The sequence below is a fragment of the Apodemus sylvaticus genome, chromosome 20 (assembly GCF_947179515.1).
Source record: "Apodemus sylvaticus chromosome 20, mApoSyl1.1, whole genome shotgun sequence".
NCBI classification, from domain to species: Eukaryota; Metazoa; Chordata; class Mammalia; order Rodentia; family Muridae; genus Apodemus; species Apodemus sylvaticus.
In genome coordinates this window covers 21,426,838-21,446,199 of record NC_067491.1, presented here as the reverse complement: position 1 = coordinate 21,446,199, position 19,362 = coordinate 21,426,838, and the positions used below count along the sequence as shown (strand labels likewise).

General features: G+C 38.6%; 1 protein-coding gene across 1 annotated transcript; it reads right to left on the bottom strand.

Annotated features, from left to right (window-relative positions):
• Window positions 1-13,216: 13,216 nt before the first annotated feature.
• On the bottom strand, window positions 13,217-16,730 carry Atxn7l3b (ataxin 7 like 3B). The gene has a single exon (XM_052165491.1). The coding sequence runs from the start codon at window positions 16,440-16,442 to the stop codon at window positions 16,149-16,151; it is 294 nt and encodes a 97-aa protein (XP_052021451.1). The 5' UTR covers window positions 16,443-16,730; the 3' UTR covers window positions 13,217-16,148.
• Window positions 16,731-19,362: the final 2,632 nt, after the last annotated feature.

The following is a 19,362-nucleotide window of genomic DNA, read 5'->3' as shown; positions in this document are numbered from 1 at the left end:
CTACAATCCATAGCTACACAGAGGGTAGTTCTAGAGTAGGGGACTGAAAGGAATTGACAGATCTGGTTAGGAAAGGGAACTAGAACAGATAGCTATGAATAGATGAAGGCAGTGTGTAGGGAGACCCAAACGGGGAACAAGAGAGGAGAGAGCAGTGTGAGGGAATATAAGGAGTGACAGCTAAGACTGTGGCTATTTGAGGTGTACAATGGGAACCTAATGCAGTAGCTACTTCCAAAACTATCTGCATACATGGAGATCATCTAAACGAAATTGTTAAATAATGAGCTTGACAGAGTCCCAGCTGGGTAGTTCTTGTTAGCAAAGAAGCTTTCGGTAAAAGGACTGGATTACATCTAATTGAGCTGTTAGCTGAAGGGGCCTTACTGAAATCCCCAAACAACCCAGACTGTTGCCAAGACCATGGGCTGCTCTCCACAAACAGTCTGCAAGGGCCCATTATGGAAGACAACACCTGTACAACTCATTAAAAGCGGAGATGTTGAGATGGAGTTTACACAGAGCCTTCACTCCTGCATTCCAGCATTTTTGTTACAGATGCTTATTCTGCATGTTCTCAAAAGAGAAATGTAGACACCAAGGCAGCCACAATACTTATTGGCAATGATGTCCTTCCTGCCTGCAAGATATGCTGAGGCAATGGTGGTGCAAAGCGTGTGGGAACAAGTTACCAATACGTGATTTGATTTAAGGCCCACTCCAAGAGATGGACTCCATACCTGACACTGCATGGGTGACCTAGAACCTGACACTGCATGGGTGACCTAGAACCTGAGATGAGATGGTTCAGGTACCTAGGGTAAAACCAGATAATACTGGTCTAAAAAAAATGTAGTGATAAAACTACCCCTAATGATATTCTGCAATACTCATAGTTCAACTTCCTGAAGTAGTGGGAACAAATTATGTAGAGAGCGACCTTTGAACACTCAGCCCTCAATGGTTTATCACAGTCAAACCCTTCCCCTGAGCACTCAGTAAACCCCAAAGGAGAGTAGGCAGAAAAGGTGTAAGACCTAGAGAGGTTGGAGGATACCAAGAAATCAAGACCCTTTACATCAGCATGGGAAAAACTCATATAAACTTCTAGAGACTGACACAGCATGAACAAGACCTACAGGAGTCTCTACCAGGTCCTCTGTGAATTTAAATTTTGTGTGTTATAATGGGATTCCTGGGTGTGAGAATGAAATTGTCTCTGATTCTTGTGCTTTCTCTTGTCTTTTTTTAATTTTTATTTTATTTACTTATGTATTTATTTATTTATTGTCTTGCCCAACTAGGATGTAATAGATTTTGTTTTATCTTATTCTATTTTATTTTTAAATAATTAATGAAAACCTAGTAACTACAGTGAAAGTTAACAGCTGAATTGTCACCTATATCTTGTAGGAGAGGGAAAAATTGGTTTTCACCATTAGAATGATACTGGGTATATCTGTAAAAGTATCTTTTATTCACCTAAAGTTGTCATCTTGGAAGCTTAGTGCCTCTCTCTGCTAACCTAGGTATAGTCTTGAAAGCTTCTAACTTCTGCAAAATCTTATCTTGGCCTGGAATTCTTGCAGTCTCTGAGATTGACTGCTGAGTATGCTTACCCTTTCTGGCTCTTTCTGAACTCTGTAGCTGATTCAGCTCAGCTGTTCTGGCTCAAACTCCTCTCCAAGCTGACTGATTCTCTTTGGCTTTTCTCTCAGCCTCTTGACTTTTCACTCTCCTTTGTCTCATACTTACTCTCTAATCTGTTCTCATCTGGCTTCTCATTCTCTGACTCATTCTGTCTTCATCTATGTCTAGATTGTTCTGTCTTCAACCTGTCTCTGAAACTCTCCTTGTAAAGCTGCCTCCTCTCTCCCTCTGCACTGCTCCTCATTTAGCTTTCCTGTATTCTCTCTTCTTTTGAGAGATGGAGGTGTACTATTCTGTCAAATCTTTCTCTGATTCATCACTTTGTCTGCTCCTCAATCAGGCATCACTTTCAAACACGGGTGCTTCCTTGTACAAACGAGCTTCACTTCCATTGTTTGGAATTAAAGGTGTGTACTAAGAGGGTTGAGCTACACCACAACTAGAAACAATTTTCACCCCAGTAAATAACTCAATCTTGGGTTTCACAGCGTGATAAAATATTCTGCAACATATAAACATATATCAACCACACCAAGACAGGCCTTATGTTTAGGAGTAGTTGACCAACCAACATATATTTGGATTTCATTTTCTCTCTCTCTCTCTCTCTCTCTCTCTCTCTCTCTCTCTCTGTGTGTGTGTGTGTGTGTGTGTGTGTGTGTGTGTTTATTTAGTTACAGTTTGATTTTTTTATTATCTTCTTTGGATATGATTTTATCTTATTTTTCTCATTTTTGGTAGTTTTGTTGTATCTTTTTCTGAGAAATAATTCATTTTAAGAATGCATTATTATTTTATCAATAACTATAGTTTTATCAATACATATTTAAAACTATGAAATAAGTTGATTTTATTGAAATTACATTTCAATCATCTGTTAATAAATTTTACATTTTAAAACTCTCCCTATGACCTAAAAAGAAGTACCAAGCATAAGACCATGACTAGTCAATCAGAGAACAAGATGATTGTTTTATACTCAAGATGCCCAAGCAAAACTAAGCTGGACCTGCACTTCTCACTCTCTCTCCTTCATATCCCAAGCTTTTAACCATAGAACAGTTGTGATATTAATGCAGAAAATAGTTACAAAGTACTTCAGACTTTACCATGAAGAGTTAGTCACATTATTGCATTTAATTTGTTGCATTTGATTTTCCTGTTATAAAAAATCTGGCAAACTGGGGATCCTGTCATATACTAATATCATTCATAACTACAAAATGATGCACAATTGCTTCAAATGTTTGATGCCTTTCAGTTGTAGTGTTTGTATGGAAAAAAAGGTAAGGTTAACTTGTAGTTTAGACAAACTATATTATCCTAAGAATTTAACCATAAAAGAGCATCAAATGCAGCAAAGTATCCACTTTTCATACAGAATATTATAGAACCTAGGGATGGAATATTATAAAGAAATCCAGACTTATGTTTAGCCAGTTAAATTCATCCTAATTGTTATTTAATCTAAATTAGAACACTGGTTATACTTCCCATAAATATATATATATTTATTTAAATAATATTAGTAGTATGAACAGAACTCTAAATTAGTATGTGCACAAATGTATAATATATGCAATGTTAAAAATTTAAAGTTTTTCATTTCTCATTGATTCTAAAGAGCACTTTATAGTCTTTGAAAAAATATTATAAAAATATCAAGTGTTTTATGTTGAATCATGATTAGGGGTTATAACCAGGCTCTTTTCTAAGAGAAAATGGTTTTTTGTTCTGTAAGTATACAGAAATGTATTTCTTTTCTCATTTTTATTTCTCCAAGAAGTAGTTCTTTGAAATTATTGTGGAATAAGGAAGTATCCAAATGAATCTAAATTTCATTTTTTCCATTGGTAAAAATGGTAAAAACAAAGTGACTATTTCATAGATGAGCATACCCATAAAATGGTAAATAATGCATTCCATGCGGAACTCACTGTGAAGCCATAAAGTCCTGCCCATTCAGCACACCATGCCATCAGAATAATTTTTTCTTAATTTTACTAGCATCAAAACTCACTTTTCATTAGACCTTTTAAAATGCCCTCTCTTCCACCCGAACTTACTGAATATTACAAAGCAGATTAAAGAAGTACATAGTCAAGTTCAAGTTCTTCATATAGCAATTTACCTGTTGCAAAAGCCTGCAAATGTTTGTTTATGTTTCCCTGTTCTGTCTTGATCATACTCTATTCAAACTGATATCACCGTGCTATTTAAAAGAAAATAGTGTGGTTCTGTGTACTCTTTTCTGGGTGGAGGAAACAGCTGGGGAAGGAGACAGTAGCTCCTGTCTGGTTGGAATTTACCTTCATTTCTGGTACAGTACTTGTTTCATACTCTCTTCCAACTGAAACAACGGTCTGTAATAGAAAATTCTTAAGCTGGGCTTGGTGGCATGTCCCTGGAATCCTACACTCAGAAGGCTGAGGCGGAAAGGATTATAGAAAGTTTGAGCTAAGCTCACCTGCAGAGTGAGACACTGTGTCTAAAACAATCAACCACACAAGTGAAAAAACTTAGAAAACAAGAATGGAAAACAGTAGAAATTATATGGATGAGCCAGGTAGTAGTGGCACACGCCTTTAATCCCAGCACTTGGGAGGCAGAAGCAGGCAGGATTTCTGAGTTCGAGGCTAGCCTGGTTTACAGAGTGAGTTCCAGGACAGCCAGGGCTACACAGAGAAACCCTGTCTCGAACGTACCCCCCCAAAGAAAGTATATGGCTGTTCCAAAAATATTATGTATCCTGTAAACTTGTTCACCTTCTGAATAACTTATCATGATAAATATACATCACATTATATCACTTGCAGTCCAATCATGTGGAATCTGATATCCCATATCCATAATATATTAAAAATAAATAAAATTACTTAAGCATGTTATTCATGTGCTGAATGCTGTTTAGAATCTAGCGTGCAAGAGAGATTTTATAATTATTTTTACATGTTTATTAGTTGATATATTATTTGAAGTAAAACACGGGACCATGATTTATCATTGAAGATAAAAGTAGTTTACTTTCCTGGTGTATTTATGTCTTACTTTGCCATCTAAGTTGTAGATTTCATTCAAAAGTTGCATAAGTCTGGCTTATGCATCTAGTGTTGTACTGATACCCATTTTTTTTATTGGTTTCCTCTCTGCAAGCCTCCTCTCCCATTCCTCCTCCCCCACCTCTATGAGGGTGTTCCCCTTAATCACCCACCCACTCCCACCTCACCACCCTCATATCTCCCTATGCTGGGGTATTGAACCTCCACAGGTCCAAGGGCCTCCCCTGCCACTGATGGCAGAGAAAGCCATCCTCTGCAAACCATTCCCCCCCCCCCCATGAGGGTGCTCCCCCTAATCTGATTTGAGCAATAAGGGCCTGCAATGGTTAGATCCACAGGAAGAAACATGTAGGTTATTTGGGTGTTGGTTCCAAACTGGTAAGGGGAACACTGGAAAATTAGAAGACATAAATGGATAAAATATAATCTCAAAGAAATGTACTTTAATGATTAATCACGCAGAGCATAGAACATGAAAAAGGATGAAATAATGCAGATGAAAAGTTTGGACTAAAGCCCTAGAAACAGAACATATAAATAATTAGAGTATGCTGAGTTTTTTTTCTGTAGCTTTTTTTAACCCAAATTCCTGTCTTCAAGTTTTATGCAAGATGTAATAGTTGTCGGCATAGCATTGGCTTAGGTGCATGTATAGCACCTGGGCCTGCATGCAAGCTGGGCAAATGCTCTGTGACTAAGCTGTACCTCAAGTGCCTTCAAGAATATTTTCGTGTAATGTAAACTTGACATTCACCTCTAAAGACCTTCCTGGAAAATAACAATAGATCTCAGTGTATATGCTTTAATTTGACTTTCTACTATATATCAGTCAAAAGCACAGCGAAAACTTTATTTCTTCAGCAAGTATATTACCAACATGGCTTAAAATCTTTATAACATACTGTATGGGCAGACAGATCATCCGGCTTCAAAGTCATTATTGGAAGTGTGGCCTAGATGATAATTACTCCAAAGTAGCCGGTTTAGCTGAGTTCTCATCTTGCCTCAGTTAGAATGCCTGATATCATCAACCAGACATCTCCCAGTGAAGCAGGCAAGTTTGTTGAGGAGGAGGAACCAGAATGCAAATTGCTGTAGATACTCTGGAAATCAGTGTGGAGCACCCGCAAAAAGCTAAAATTAAATCGTCCAAGTGACCCAGCTATACCATATACTACTCTTTGGCATTTATGCGAAGGATTCAACACCATCCTCTACAAATACCTTTTCAGCAATGCTCACAATCACCCTTCTCAGAATAGAAAGAAAATGGAAACACCATGAAGCCTACTCTTGGTTTTTCAACTTGACTACATCTGGAATGAACTAACATCTAAAAATGTCTGGGAACACCTGTGTTGCGCTTAGCTCAATCATTTGAAGTGGGAAGATTGACTTCTAATCTGGATCTTGGAGGTAGGATGATAACCTTTAATTCAGGTCATCTGAGCTGAGAAGACTCACCTCTAATTTGGACCACACCATCAGCTGGAAGCCTACATAAAGGACGCAAGAAAAAGACTTTCTTTGCCTGCTGGCTCTCACTTTCTCAGCAAGTCTGTTCCTTGGCTGACATTAGAGCCAACTTCTTCAAGATTCTGGCACAGACTGATGACCAGCTGTGACATCCAGCTTCCTAGACTAAAGAGCTACTGCATTCTCTGCCCTTACATTTGGAGACATCCATTGTTGGACTATCTGGACCACAGACTGTAAGCCGTCTGTTGTCTGTCTGTCTGCCTGTCTGTCTGTCATCTGTCTCGATTGTCTTTCTGAGATATAGGATACAGAGGTATATTGTGTAACACCCACCCATGAATGAGGTAGCAAACACTGAAAGAGAATTTATATAAACTCAAAAGGCAACAAGTTTACTAAATGTAAGTGATTTTTGGTTTTGACCCTAGCTTTAATGACTGAGCCATCTCTCCAGCACAAATGTAAGCAAGATTCTAAAGAACCAATATACTGAAAGTGAAAAAGCAGATTGTGCCTTTTCCTTGCAGCAGTAAATGTGAAATTTGAGAGAAATAACACACTAGATGATAAAGAACATTTCCATGTGACATTATAAACACTTGTTGAACACAAACCAAGAAGAAATTACAAGAGCAATTTTATTTCAGAATGAAAATTTAGGTATAAGGAGAATATTCGAGAGTCTGGCATGAGTAGCTTCAAACTGCAGAAGGGGCTGGTTGCTAGTAGGATTTGTTCTATAATAATTTACACAGCATCAAGATAAAAAGCTTATGAAGTAAATTATTCTGGCTTCCCTATCTCAGAGCTGTCCTAAAATTAAAAGCTGTGTGTGTGTGTGTGTGTGTGTGTGTGTGTGTGTGTGTGTGAAGAGTGACAGAGAAAAGAGGGGTTGCAAGCTGGGACACTGGGGAACTTTAAGATGGAGAAGTTACTTTTGGGAAAAAGAAGCACATTAAGAATGACAAGGTCACAGCAGATAGAATACTTCATGTGACATAAGTAATATTTACCATGCACACACAAAAATTGATGTTAGCCAGAGACTGCTTGCTCACAGCTCCTTGGAATAATTTCTTTATCATTTCTTCACTTCAAATATAAAGGGCCTATGGCAGTAAGAAAGTTTATCATCTACTGACAACTCCAAGAAATAGCAAACATAAAATGGTAGGCCAGGGGAAGATGCAGGTTTTATGTTAAGAACACATTTCTCTGAATGACACACACATATGCTTTCTCTCTCCCTCCCTCCCTTCATTCTACCCCCCCCTCTATCGCCCCCCCCCACACCAGTTCAAACACCTCCCCCTTATCTCCACTCGCCTCTTACAACCTTCCTGAGTTCTGTATCTACTCACTGGTGTTCAACCTTCCTAATGTTGAGACCCTTTAATACAGTTCTTCACGTCGTAATCCCCAGCCATAAAATTATTTTTGTTGCTGCTTCAGAAATATAATTTTTGCTGTTATGAATTAAAATGTAAACATCTGATATGCTGGATATCTGCTATATGAACCCCAAGGGGGTCGTGGACCAGCATTTGAGACACTGATTTACACTGAACAAATCCATTCTAACAACTCCCTCTCCAGTTCTCAGCATAACTGTCTTAGCAAACTCGTCATTCACAGAAGTTACCTTCCACTTCCCTTAGGCTAAAACTTATTCAGTAATTCCAAGAAATATAATGCTACCTCCATTATTTTACACACAATGTTTTCATTCATTCATACTCTTCCCCATGTCACTAATCAATAGAAGGTCGAGGATTAGAAGACATATTTTGATTGTAAGGGCCAAGAACTTTCTTTTCCTTATACTGGATGTATACTGGATGCTGCTTCAGTAATAGAATTCATTCTGAAATTTCTGTTACTGCTGTAAATCCATCCAGCACCTCCTCTCTTCAATTAAACAGTTTTTATTTCACCAAGTCTGTGTGTTACTTTCTTCCTCTTTGCTTTAGTCACTTCTTGCTTTTCTTCCATAGCTTTTATAAACTTCCAAAAAAAACCAAAAACCAAAAACCCAAAACACCACCTCAAGAACACATCCATACCTCTGTGTTCAGTTTTTCAAGTTATCTGTGGAAAATCAACTTATCTTTTCATAACACATAATCTCTGGATTTTAATATGTAAAGAGAAGATAAATAACAGTATCTCTGGAGTTGTTTCATAAAAGAAACATTATCAGTATGTGCAACCTTAGATGTTAAGGGACCACAAACCTAACCATAGACTCTGAAATTGTACAATTTTCAAACAATAAATGTAAAGACGGGGGATCTCATTAAATGTCTTCAACAATATGGGTCAAAACATTAAAAACAAAAACCTCTTAGTTTCAGTGTTAGAAGTATCAGAAAATAGTCAAACCAGTATTTAAGTACACTGCCCAGTGTGCTGCCTCCTGTGTACAAAGAACATGACAGCAGAGAATCTTCTCTTCCTTTGGTGAGGCATCATACCCTTCAATTCTGACAAGTTTACTATTATTGTCAGTCTCTTAATGTGTTACTTAGAACAGCCATCACTTATGATTTGACAATTCCCCTGCTTAAATGAGTGATTGGGTCAAGCCTGCCCAAATACTGCACATATTTGAAGCCAACAGATTTGATAGTATGATTAATTTGTAAATTTCCTTCACAACAGAATTTAAACTCATGGTGGGCTTAAAATAACCAAGGTGTCAGGAGCAGTGAAAGGCAGAGAGCTCACCACACAGCTTTTTATGTTTATGGCCATCAGCATTTTGAAATGCCCATGACCTGGATTTAGCATCACTTTGCCTTACTGCTTTACTTTCCTCGGATACATTATCTGTCCTGTTCAAACAAATTCCCCTGTGTATATTGGCAATTTCTCTTTGAGTTCCTCTGGCTGCTTATCCGTGGACTTTATAGAGTGTGAGCCATGCCCCCAAGGCTGTAGTCAGCCATCATCTGATCAAACCCATGTCCACTCCCACTGTTAGTAGTTTCCCTCCCTGCCTCCCTCCTTTTCTTCCCATTTCAATCTTTTTCAGTTTCTCCTTTTCCTTCCTCTCTTCCTCTTTCATTCCCCCCCCCCCAGCCCCGCTTCCTCCCTTCCCCTACACACCTTATTATCTGCTACTATAGTATGTAGGTTTATCATTGGGAGACAAGACACTAAAACCTGTTACTGTTCTGTGACAACTCTTTTTAATTTGTCCCTTCTTTTATCAGTTTGATTAAAGTTTTCTCCATTATTTTTATTTACGTTTTTCATGTCTAGAAGTACTATTCCTTTTGTATTCGATACTATATCAGTATACTCTTTTCAGTTTTTATTCAATTTTGTGTGTGTGTGTATGTGTTGGGTGCAGTATATGCACTGGCGCAGGGATGTGCCATGTGTGTGCTAGCATACACTCGGTAGAGGTTGATGTTGGTGTCTTTTCTTGATGGTTCTCCAGTTTATTGTTGGAGATTACAGATGTCACTATTCCTCACTTTTTATGTAGTTACTGGAGATCTCAGCTTAGGTACACACACTGGCCAGAAAGAACTGAAGTCATGGGTGTTATCTCCCTGGTGTTAAAATTCAGTTACTCATTTAAGGTTTTTCATTTATAGCAGGTTTTATTCTGTACCCAGTAATATTCACACAAGAAAGTTGTGTGAATAAAGAAATGCTAATTCAGTAGCATTAGGCAAAATAATTAACAGAAAACAATCCTTTAAGTAAATGATTAGGTATAAGTATGAGGGTACAGATGAAATTGCCAATGAAATGTGTATTTGGTATGAGTGCATGTTTAGTGCAACTCCTGAGGGAGTCAGGTATCACAAACTGTTAGTGCACACACTTAACTTCAGTGGAAGGAGATGGAAATGGGCAACAATGTAGACAGATTTCACTTATTTCAGCTTGGGCTGTCATTTTTTTTTTTTTTTTTCAGTTCCTCATCTCTTCTCTCTGAAGAGAGGGAGGTATGTATCTACTTACCTACTTCATTGTATCATGCCTGCCCATCCTTTCCACATGGGTGTAAGTATTTCAACAGGGCCTATTACACCACATTCCAAATGGTGTCTACATTTTTCATAGTGCAATTTGTTTGCTTTCCTGTTTCCGCTTGTCTCTTGAACTTTGTATCACAAGCTGAATGTGATGACACGTGCTTACTTTTTTGTGGCGAAGACAGGAAGGCCTTTGCTGTACACTTGCTCTGGCTTAACTGTTCCATACGACTGAGAACTGATTATCCTTTTATCCACTTCCGCTGAGTTCCCGTTCTCAACCTCTGTTCTTTTCTCCCTTCTTTGTATTCATACTCTCAACATTCCTCCTCCAACTTTATAAACCATAATGCCCATTAGCTCCCCAGCCCACTTATGCTAAAACCTTTATCTCATCAATGAGACACTTTCTAGGTTACCTCAATGTTATTCAATATTTTCCAGTTCCACCCATTCCTATGCCAATTCCATAATTTTCAATAAAGTTCTTATAACAACAAATTTATCTCAATACATAGCTCAGTAAATTCCATTCCTCAGCACATTTTCATTCTCCATTTATCTGTTGGTGGGCATGTAGTCTTTCATTTCCTCCCTACTGTGAAGAGTAGCAATAAACACTGTGTGAGCATGTCTGTAGTAGGATGTGGCATCCAGTGGGAATGTGCTCAGTATAGTCATTGCCATTTTAGTCTACCACACTGAATAACATAAACTGTTGATTCTAGGTTACATTTTTCTGAACTAAACAGGACCTGTTTTCATATCCTTTTGTTCATTTAGATATTTTCTTATGAGTTGTTATTTTATTCTGGACATTTATAAATTTTATAATACTTATAAATCATTTCCTACATAATACCTATCAAAAGGAGAGCAAAACTGTGATATCAGGTTGTTTGCTTATTTCTGATTTCATGAATAAGTTTTGATTTTATTAAATCTTTTATTGTTACCTTTAAATATTTGTCTCTATACACTTATAAAGCTGTCCTGCATTTAAAAAGTTAGCTTTCTACACTAAGTTGTTAATCTGCAGATAAAATTTTATAACTGTAATGAGATTCTGTTATCACTTATAGTTAATACTATTCCTTAATTATACCAGCTTATCAAAATGACAACAATATGTGATTTGAAATAAAGTCATAATGTGAGAAATTTGTTAAATTTGAATTAAAATGTTACATGGTTATCTATTTTTACACACCATTTTCACATAAATCTTAACCTACAGTGACTGAAATCATTATACAGTTAAGGCTGCTGTTGAGCTCCTGATAATCACACTTCACTTCTTCAGCTGAGTTACAGCCAAGACCACCATGCTAGGTTTAAATCACCTTTGACAAGTTGTATTTGCAACATTTCATTCTCAAATCAACTAGTATAAAGTTATTAAGTATCATGCTTTCTTTTCTTTTTTAACCACACAGTTTTAGAAACTTAACTTTTGTTTTTACTAAATTATTTCAGCAAATGAGTACTGGCTTAAGAGTCACAATATTTACATTTTAAGTTTCTTTCTGTCACATCTGATGACTTTAGGGTTTAGTCCTGATAACTTTCAGGTGCCAGCAAGACCCATGCCATTTTCAATTCTAAAATCAATTTTAATAACTTGTCTTTTAGCACACATATTTCCAATGAGGCTCAAATAGAACTAGAAATGTTTTAAATATGGGAAAAGTAAATTCCAAGGCCTTTCAGCTTTTTGTGCAACATATTTTCAATGATTACATCATATGACCATTCTCTTCTGAAGTACTATCAAGAGCATCTGATGAATTATGAATGACATACCTTCTTCAGCACAGAAAACTTTTAGAGGTATTATCTCAAGGTAAGCTGAGAGCTGACACTTTGTTAATGTAACTTTTCAGCATTAATGTGAAAAACCACTTTCAATTTGTGTTTAAGCAAGTAGATATCAGCTCTTCATTTGTTAAATGAACAAAATAGATATTGACATGACAACTCAGGTTCTGAGGGCAGTTATCATTAATGTCTGCAGAGAAAGTTTTCCTGAATCCTTACTACTTCAAATAACTTGAGATGACTAAATCCGGCATACAGAGTTCTGAACTATTTGATAGCATTTCTAACAATAAAGATATTATCTATAGAACATACTTGGTCTTTAACTCATTTTAGAGAATGAAGAACTATATTAAATCTAATTCCACAATAGGATGTTTATATCACATAATTTAAATAAATATGTATTGTAGATTCCCATGTAGATTTAACAGGAATTTAAGGAAAATCGAGATATTTTTTAGGATTTTGCATAGTAAACCTGTCACATTACCTTTAACAGAGTCTCTTCCACCATTTCCTTTTAAAATAATTTCTCAACAAATATGACTGTAGGTCTTACATGGCCAATTGCATTTAATTATAACTCATGATCATGGAAGAGAAGGCTATTTGAAGTATTCAACTATTAGTTTCCTACTCTGGACCCTTTCTCGTGACTTTTGACACATCTATTTCCCACCTTGAGTGATCTAAATGAATTAGAAAGCTGGGTAGAACATGGTGACTTTGAACAGAACTAAATTTTATGTACAATTTCTAGAAAATTTTCGAACTGTATATTACAATTAAGATGTTATTTAAAAGCGAACAAAAACCCTAAAGGAACGGGACAAGCTAAGGGTAGCTCCTACAGCAGGTAGGAGCATTTTCTGCTACTTGACATTTGTCAAATTAGTTTGATGATGATGTATATACTAAAACAAATTCTATACAAGTTAAACTACCACAATGCACCGTTATTAGCCTCCTAGCCTGGACTATATTTTACCATCTTCTTACCTCATATGAAAAAGGGAAGTCTATATATTTCTTTTTCTCTCACTGAATAGACAGCTAAATTTGAAGCATTATATTGAGAAAAAAAAGGCTAGACATTTTCTCTATGGATTCTGATGTTCTTACCATTCAAGTACCTAGATTCAAGAGTGGTAAAACAGTTTGTGAGGCCAACCCCTGGGAAACATGCCATTAAAAAGATGAGTCAAAATATTTTTTTTTAAATTTTATTATCATTTAGCAATGGGAAAATGCAATTTATTTACACCAGCAGCCATATGGGCAGGGGGAACACAAGAGTTAATTAGCTATTTGTATAGGACAGATTACTTATTAAAAAATAAGAATCTCCAAAACAAAGGACAGTGGTGAATTTCACACTACCCTCCCCCAATGATCCCAGCATGCGATAATGCCAGGTAGTGGCCCCTGGGCATGCGGTGGTGGGAACTAATTTATGGAAGAAAAAACCACAAACCACAGAAAATTTAAAGAACCCCTTCCCCCCATATACATACACTCAGATACATAATAGGATTACAGGGTGGTCAATACAATTAATAGAAGAGAAAGGATAGAATTCTGTTGTTACAGGAAGGGTGGGGGAAGGGGAGAGTTCCTAACCACTGTCAACTATATGGTGGAGAACATTTGCTCCCAAAAAAGTAGTTTGTTCCCTCAGGGCAATAATAGCTGGACTGAGCCCACCTCCTATCTACAGAGTGGGGAGCTACGGCCCTAATGGAAATGTTGGAGACAAAAAATAAAAACAACAAAGAGGGAAGTAATATGAGCAAACCATCACCCCAAACTACCACCCACATATTTATGTTCTAACCAGAAAAGGCAAGAAAACTAAAGTCACATTTGAACTCCCTATCTGAAGGCAAGAGTGTGTGGGCCATGGCCTTTCTCCCTTTCAAGTTTCCCAAGTACTTTACATAAGCAGGAATCTCAGACTGCCTTTGAAAGTATTTTTAGCTCCTGCCAAGGTTTTATTCAAGTTCTCAAAATTCTTGGACTAAGGATCCAAACTGTAACTAGGCCCCAACCCTGAGCTGTAAAACTCTGAGAAGGCAATAACAGAGAGTCTCAAGGCCCAAGCACTATAGTTTCCTTAACTCTTCAGAACAGTAATCCATATTAGTCCACACAATTCAAACAGCTCCTGGGAGAAGGAAGATACACAACAGGGTTAGAAAAGTGGAGCAGAACCAACTCCTTCCTTGTGTATGCCAGCATTCATGGTTCTGCAGTAAGTCCTAAGAGGCAGTATCCAAGTAGCAATGGGAAGAATGAACTCATGACAGGCAGGGAGATATACTAGCAAGGCAGGCTTATTAAGAGAAACACGTAGACATGGCACTGCCTTGTAAATTTAGATTTTTTTTTTTTTTTTTTTTTGTTATTTTCCCATTCTGATCCAAACAGAGGGAGCCATGAGAGATTCTGCTCGAAGGCTTCCATAAAAAACAGGTAAAACAAAAACCAACAAAAAAAATTTTAAAGTTAGAAAACGACAACAAAACAAAAGGGAAAAGGAAACTTGTGTAGGCTTCAGAGGAGGAGCACTGGAAGATGAGCTGAAATTGGTCAAGATAAAACCTAGAATGGCAAGCAGCACCTGGAATCATGAGCTGCACCAGATAGGCAGTGGAGCAGTGACAGGAACATGGCCAAGCCAGACAGATGAGGCTGGACCCTTTACTGGGGCACAGAATGAGGTAAGAAAACATTTCAAATAAAGCAGCACCTTTCTTTCCTGCTCACCTCAGGACTCCCACCCTCCACAAACTCCCATTTAGGGACTAAAACACAAAAGTTTGATATGCCTCTCACTTCCTGTTTACTTCTAACCCTGCCTCTAAAGTCAGGGAAATCCCCAACTTTCCAACACAAAAAATACAGCCCCTGCTCTAAGGAGGTCCTGAGGACCAAATGATGAACTTCCATCTGTGAGGGCAGAGAAGGTAGAAACAGTCTTAATCACCATAGCAGAGGTCTGATTGCCCAATTGAAGAAGGGATTCTGCAACCACACCACTGCAACCACACCAGGTAAACCAGGCCTGTTTCAGGGCTCTTAGCATTACACTCATTCACATTATTAAAGGCAGATGGAAAAAGTTCCCTCTGGGCTCAATTTTCAAACACCCTCCTGCAAGGCCATGACACCTTCTGTAGTTCAGTGGTACCACTGGAGGACAGTGACCTGTGATAATGATCAAGTCAGAAACCATGGGCTGGTTACATCACCGGCAACTCAAAAGCAGGAAAAGGCCGTCCCACCAAACTTATGTCCAAAGTATGTAATTCAAGACATGAGTCTTCAAGGTGGAGATGATATGCAACCGCAGAGGTATGCTTCATCCTCATAGCATCAAAACAAAATCTTCAGCTGTTTGTAAACCACTTTGTCCTTTGCCAAACCTTTGCCACACAGTCCGATGGAAAGACAGGTCTTTTGATGAGTCAAAGGCAAGGCCTTGTCCCCACAAAATGCTGGACTTTCGGAAAACAGGTGGTTCTGGACTTCTTGTAGACAAGGGCACAAGGGCTTCCCCCAAAATTCAGATGGGAATTAATATTTTTAGTATTTTAAGTCTCATACCTGACTTCTATTCGTATCAAAGAGGCCCAATTGGAGGCTTAGAAATCAGAGGAGCAGTCCACCGAAGCTGACCAGGTCCTGACCATCAAGAGCATCCAAAACTTCACAGGAGGCCCTTAACATCAAGCAGATGCAAAATCTGAGAAACAAAAGAATTTTATAGGCTGGGTACACAGCTGCTCACCTGTGTACTGAGGGCAGTTCAGGGGATCTTGTACATCCACGTATTAACACAGCTCAAAAATACAGCATGGTGCCTCTGGACCTTCTGTCCAGGAATTCAGAGCTGGCACTGGGTACCCTTTCAAATGGACCCGGATTCCTAAATTCTCCTCTTTGGGTTTGTTTGTTTGCTTTTGTCTTCTTGTTCATGTATTTTAATGCTAAGATCTTTAAGGGGGAAATGAGACTTCTGTTTGCTTTTCCTTTATTATTATTTTTTTTTTTTAAATTTTTCTCTCCAACTTAGCTTATTTCTCCAAGCCACGGGACCAGTCTCTATTATTGTCCTGGTCACTGTCGCCCTCTCTCATGTCGTTGACTACTGGAATTCTGGAGGTGAACGCTGCAGCTCCGTCTGAGGCCCATTCCCAGGATCTCCAGGAAGGGAGCAAAGCGGGAGGCGGCATGCTCCTTTGTCTTCCACTGGCTGAATGCCAAAATCCTTCACGCTACCAGTGTCTGCAAACTCCAGGTAGAAGTAGCCACACTTGACTGCCCGGTGCACCTCAAAGCAGAATCCCAGGCAGGAATCCTCTATCAGGTCTACATAGATCTCCTGGGCGATGGCCTCCAGCTTGTTAGTGTCCAGGTTGGCCAAGGAAATCTCCTCCATCTTAATTGGTAAGCGACTGTGCAGAGGGCGCAGGGTTTACTCACGGCACACTCGGGCTCCGCGGGCCGCGCTAGGCCTGCAAAGGCCTCTCCGGGGCCGCGTCCTCCGGGTCGGCAACGGCGGCGTCCGCGGCGACAGCAACGGCTGCTCCGGAGCTCCAACGATCGCTCGGCTCCGACGACACCCACGTTCGGGATTCTGAGCAGCACCCGAGCCCGACTCGCCGCTAAACCGTCTCAGCGCCTCACCCTGCCCGTTCTGGCCTCTTCCTCTCGCTGACGGTCTGGGCCCGCCCCCCCACTTCCGCCCGGTGCTGCGCCTGCGCACTGGCTCCGCGGGGGAGGGGGGCGGGGGGGGAGGCTGGGCTTTGGCTCTGGCGCAGATCGCAGGTTGGGAGTTCTGTGGGTCTGTGAGAGCCAGTGGTGACAGCTGTCATGCCTGTCTCTCTGATTCTCCCGGTTCATAAAATGCTATCGACGATGCTAGGGTATTTCGTCTAGGGATTTAAACGTTCGCTAATGAGTTTACCTGTTTCAATGATTTCCTACGTAAACGGAGGAATAATAATTACTGGTCCTGTTGTGCAATCAATCGAATAATGATTACAGGCATAATTATCCATATACGCCTGGAAATTTGACGTACAGGATTGACTTGCAGTTATTACAGTACTGCCGCAGTTGTCATTTAACTCCACTAGATGGTGCGAGGAAACAAACTGCCCTATAGTTTATCTTTGAGACTTTCTTTGAATGAAAACAACTAGAATCTTGACACTAAAGGCATAATTCAAATATATTGATCAAATAAACCTAAGACATTTATCTCACTTATAAGACCATTAAGTCAGCGTGACTGTAAAGAAATGATTATATACGTCTCCAAATGTGCTACAGGATAAAAATGATGTGTGCATTGTTTGGGGGAGGCAGGGAGAAGGAGGGGAAGATTTTCCTGAAGATTGTGAGAACTGAGCCAGCCCACCAAATCCCCTGCAGTCAGCTCATAACAACTTTTCTCATTTGACTAAAGCAAGTCTTTATTCTGTGGTTAAAGCCATTGATAAAGCACTGTACTAACTACCGTGCACCAGAAGAAGCCAGCTATTCCGAAACAGATTAGTTGTTAAATCAACCATAAGGAAGTCGCTGTACTATTTCTTCTATCTTTTTCTTTTTCTGTTTTTCTTTTTTCTTCATTATTTGATCCTCCTCTGCAACTGCTTTACTTTTGTAATTTATCCAAAAGGAACTGCGGCTAAAGAAAATTTCAAATGCTCATTTATAGATTTCTTATTCAAGATTTCCAGATTAGAGAAAAGCATACAACCATCACAACATCCTGATTTCAACATTAATTAATATATATGTTTCCCTCAGTACAGGATTGCCTTACAGTGACTGGTTTAGAGTGTGAACTATTTGAAAACAATTGTATTTTCTAATTGTCTATTTAGTCATTTTAGATATCACACATTGGTAGAGATGGATCCTTTAGCTTATGCTACTTAATTTTTATCTGCCCAGAGTTCTCTTTTTTTTTTTTTTAAATTTAAGACAACTTTTTTTAAATTTGGACTTTTATATAATCTACATGTGTAGATTCAAAAAATTACAATGTTGATGAAATGTGGGATCTCCTAATAGCCATACAATAAACCATGTAATGATGAAGCGTCCACGATACTGAATCAGACTGCCTCCTACAGTAAATGCCTATGTAAATCTTGTGTTTGAATCTGTTTTCATGACATTTTAGTAATAGATGTCATCACATAGTTTTGTGGTGAGACCCATGGCAATAAATATCAGAATTTTCACACAGTGCCTGCCTTGATGTGTAACAGTGTAAACTGTTGCATGCTGAGTTGGGTGAGAAAAATACAATGATGACTTTAAGCCTCCTTGCTCAACTTTTCCTCTTCAAGCCAAGTGTAAAACTCTACTTTCTACGTATAGTACGAATTCCAAGACATTTGTGAAGTTTAGTCTTTCTCCACATGTCTTGGTTTGGGAATGACCATCTGGCTTCATATCTAGCATGGTGCTAACACATTAATTGCCAAGCAGAAGTTCTTATTAACAGACAATCATCCTCTGCCATCACTGGTGTATAATTTGTTCTTGCCAGGTCATCAAAGAGTCTTAGTTCCCTTAATTTGAAAAAACAAATATGAGCTTGTCTTTCTGCATCTTATACTGTGGGAGTTGCAAACTATCTTGTATTTAGCTAATAAAGTTAGTACAGTTCAATAAAAATTATTTCAAAGTATATGTGCTTTTATGTTCATTGAAATTAAAATAAGGTTAGAATTATTTAAATGATTCTGTCAGTGTTTGATTCCATTTAGTCTTACTAAATCAACAGTGTTGTGTTGAAAATTTGTAGTCTCACTCACATTTTGTCTTACCTTTTATTTGTATCACTAGCTAAATTTTCTTAATTTGAGTTGAAACATACTGGCTATTTCATTTCACATCAGGAAATACAAATGAGAAATAATTTAATGGTGATCTTAGTGGAGTATTGAATGTAATGTATTTTCTAATATTTAGTTCATTTTCTAAGTGCAATGCAAATAATATGGAATGCTTCTTCATAAATGGCCTTAAAGTATATGCATTAAAATACATAGTGCACCAAAGGAATACACTAATACCACCCATCCCCCATCTCATCACACCCATCCCCCCTTCCCTGGGTCATCAAGTCTCTAAAGGTTTAGACACATCCTTTCCCACTGTGACCAGGCAAGGCAGTCCTCTGTTATGTATGTGCCAGGGGCCATAGACCAGTCCCTGTATGCCCTTTGGTTGGTGTCTTAGTCCCAAGAAACTCCCAGAGGTCCGGGTTAGTTGATACTGTTGGTCTTCCTATGGGATTGCTATCCTCTTCAGCTCCTTCAGTCCTCCTACTAACT

Coding starts and splice junctions, on each gene's coding strand:
- Atxn7l3b (XM_052165491.1), bottom strand. CDS start 16,442: ATGGAGGAGATTTCCTTGGCCAACCTGGACACTAACAAGCTGGAGGCC.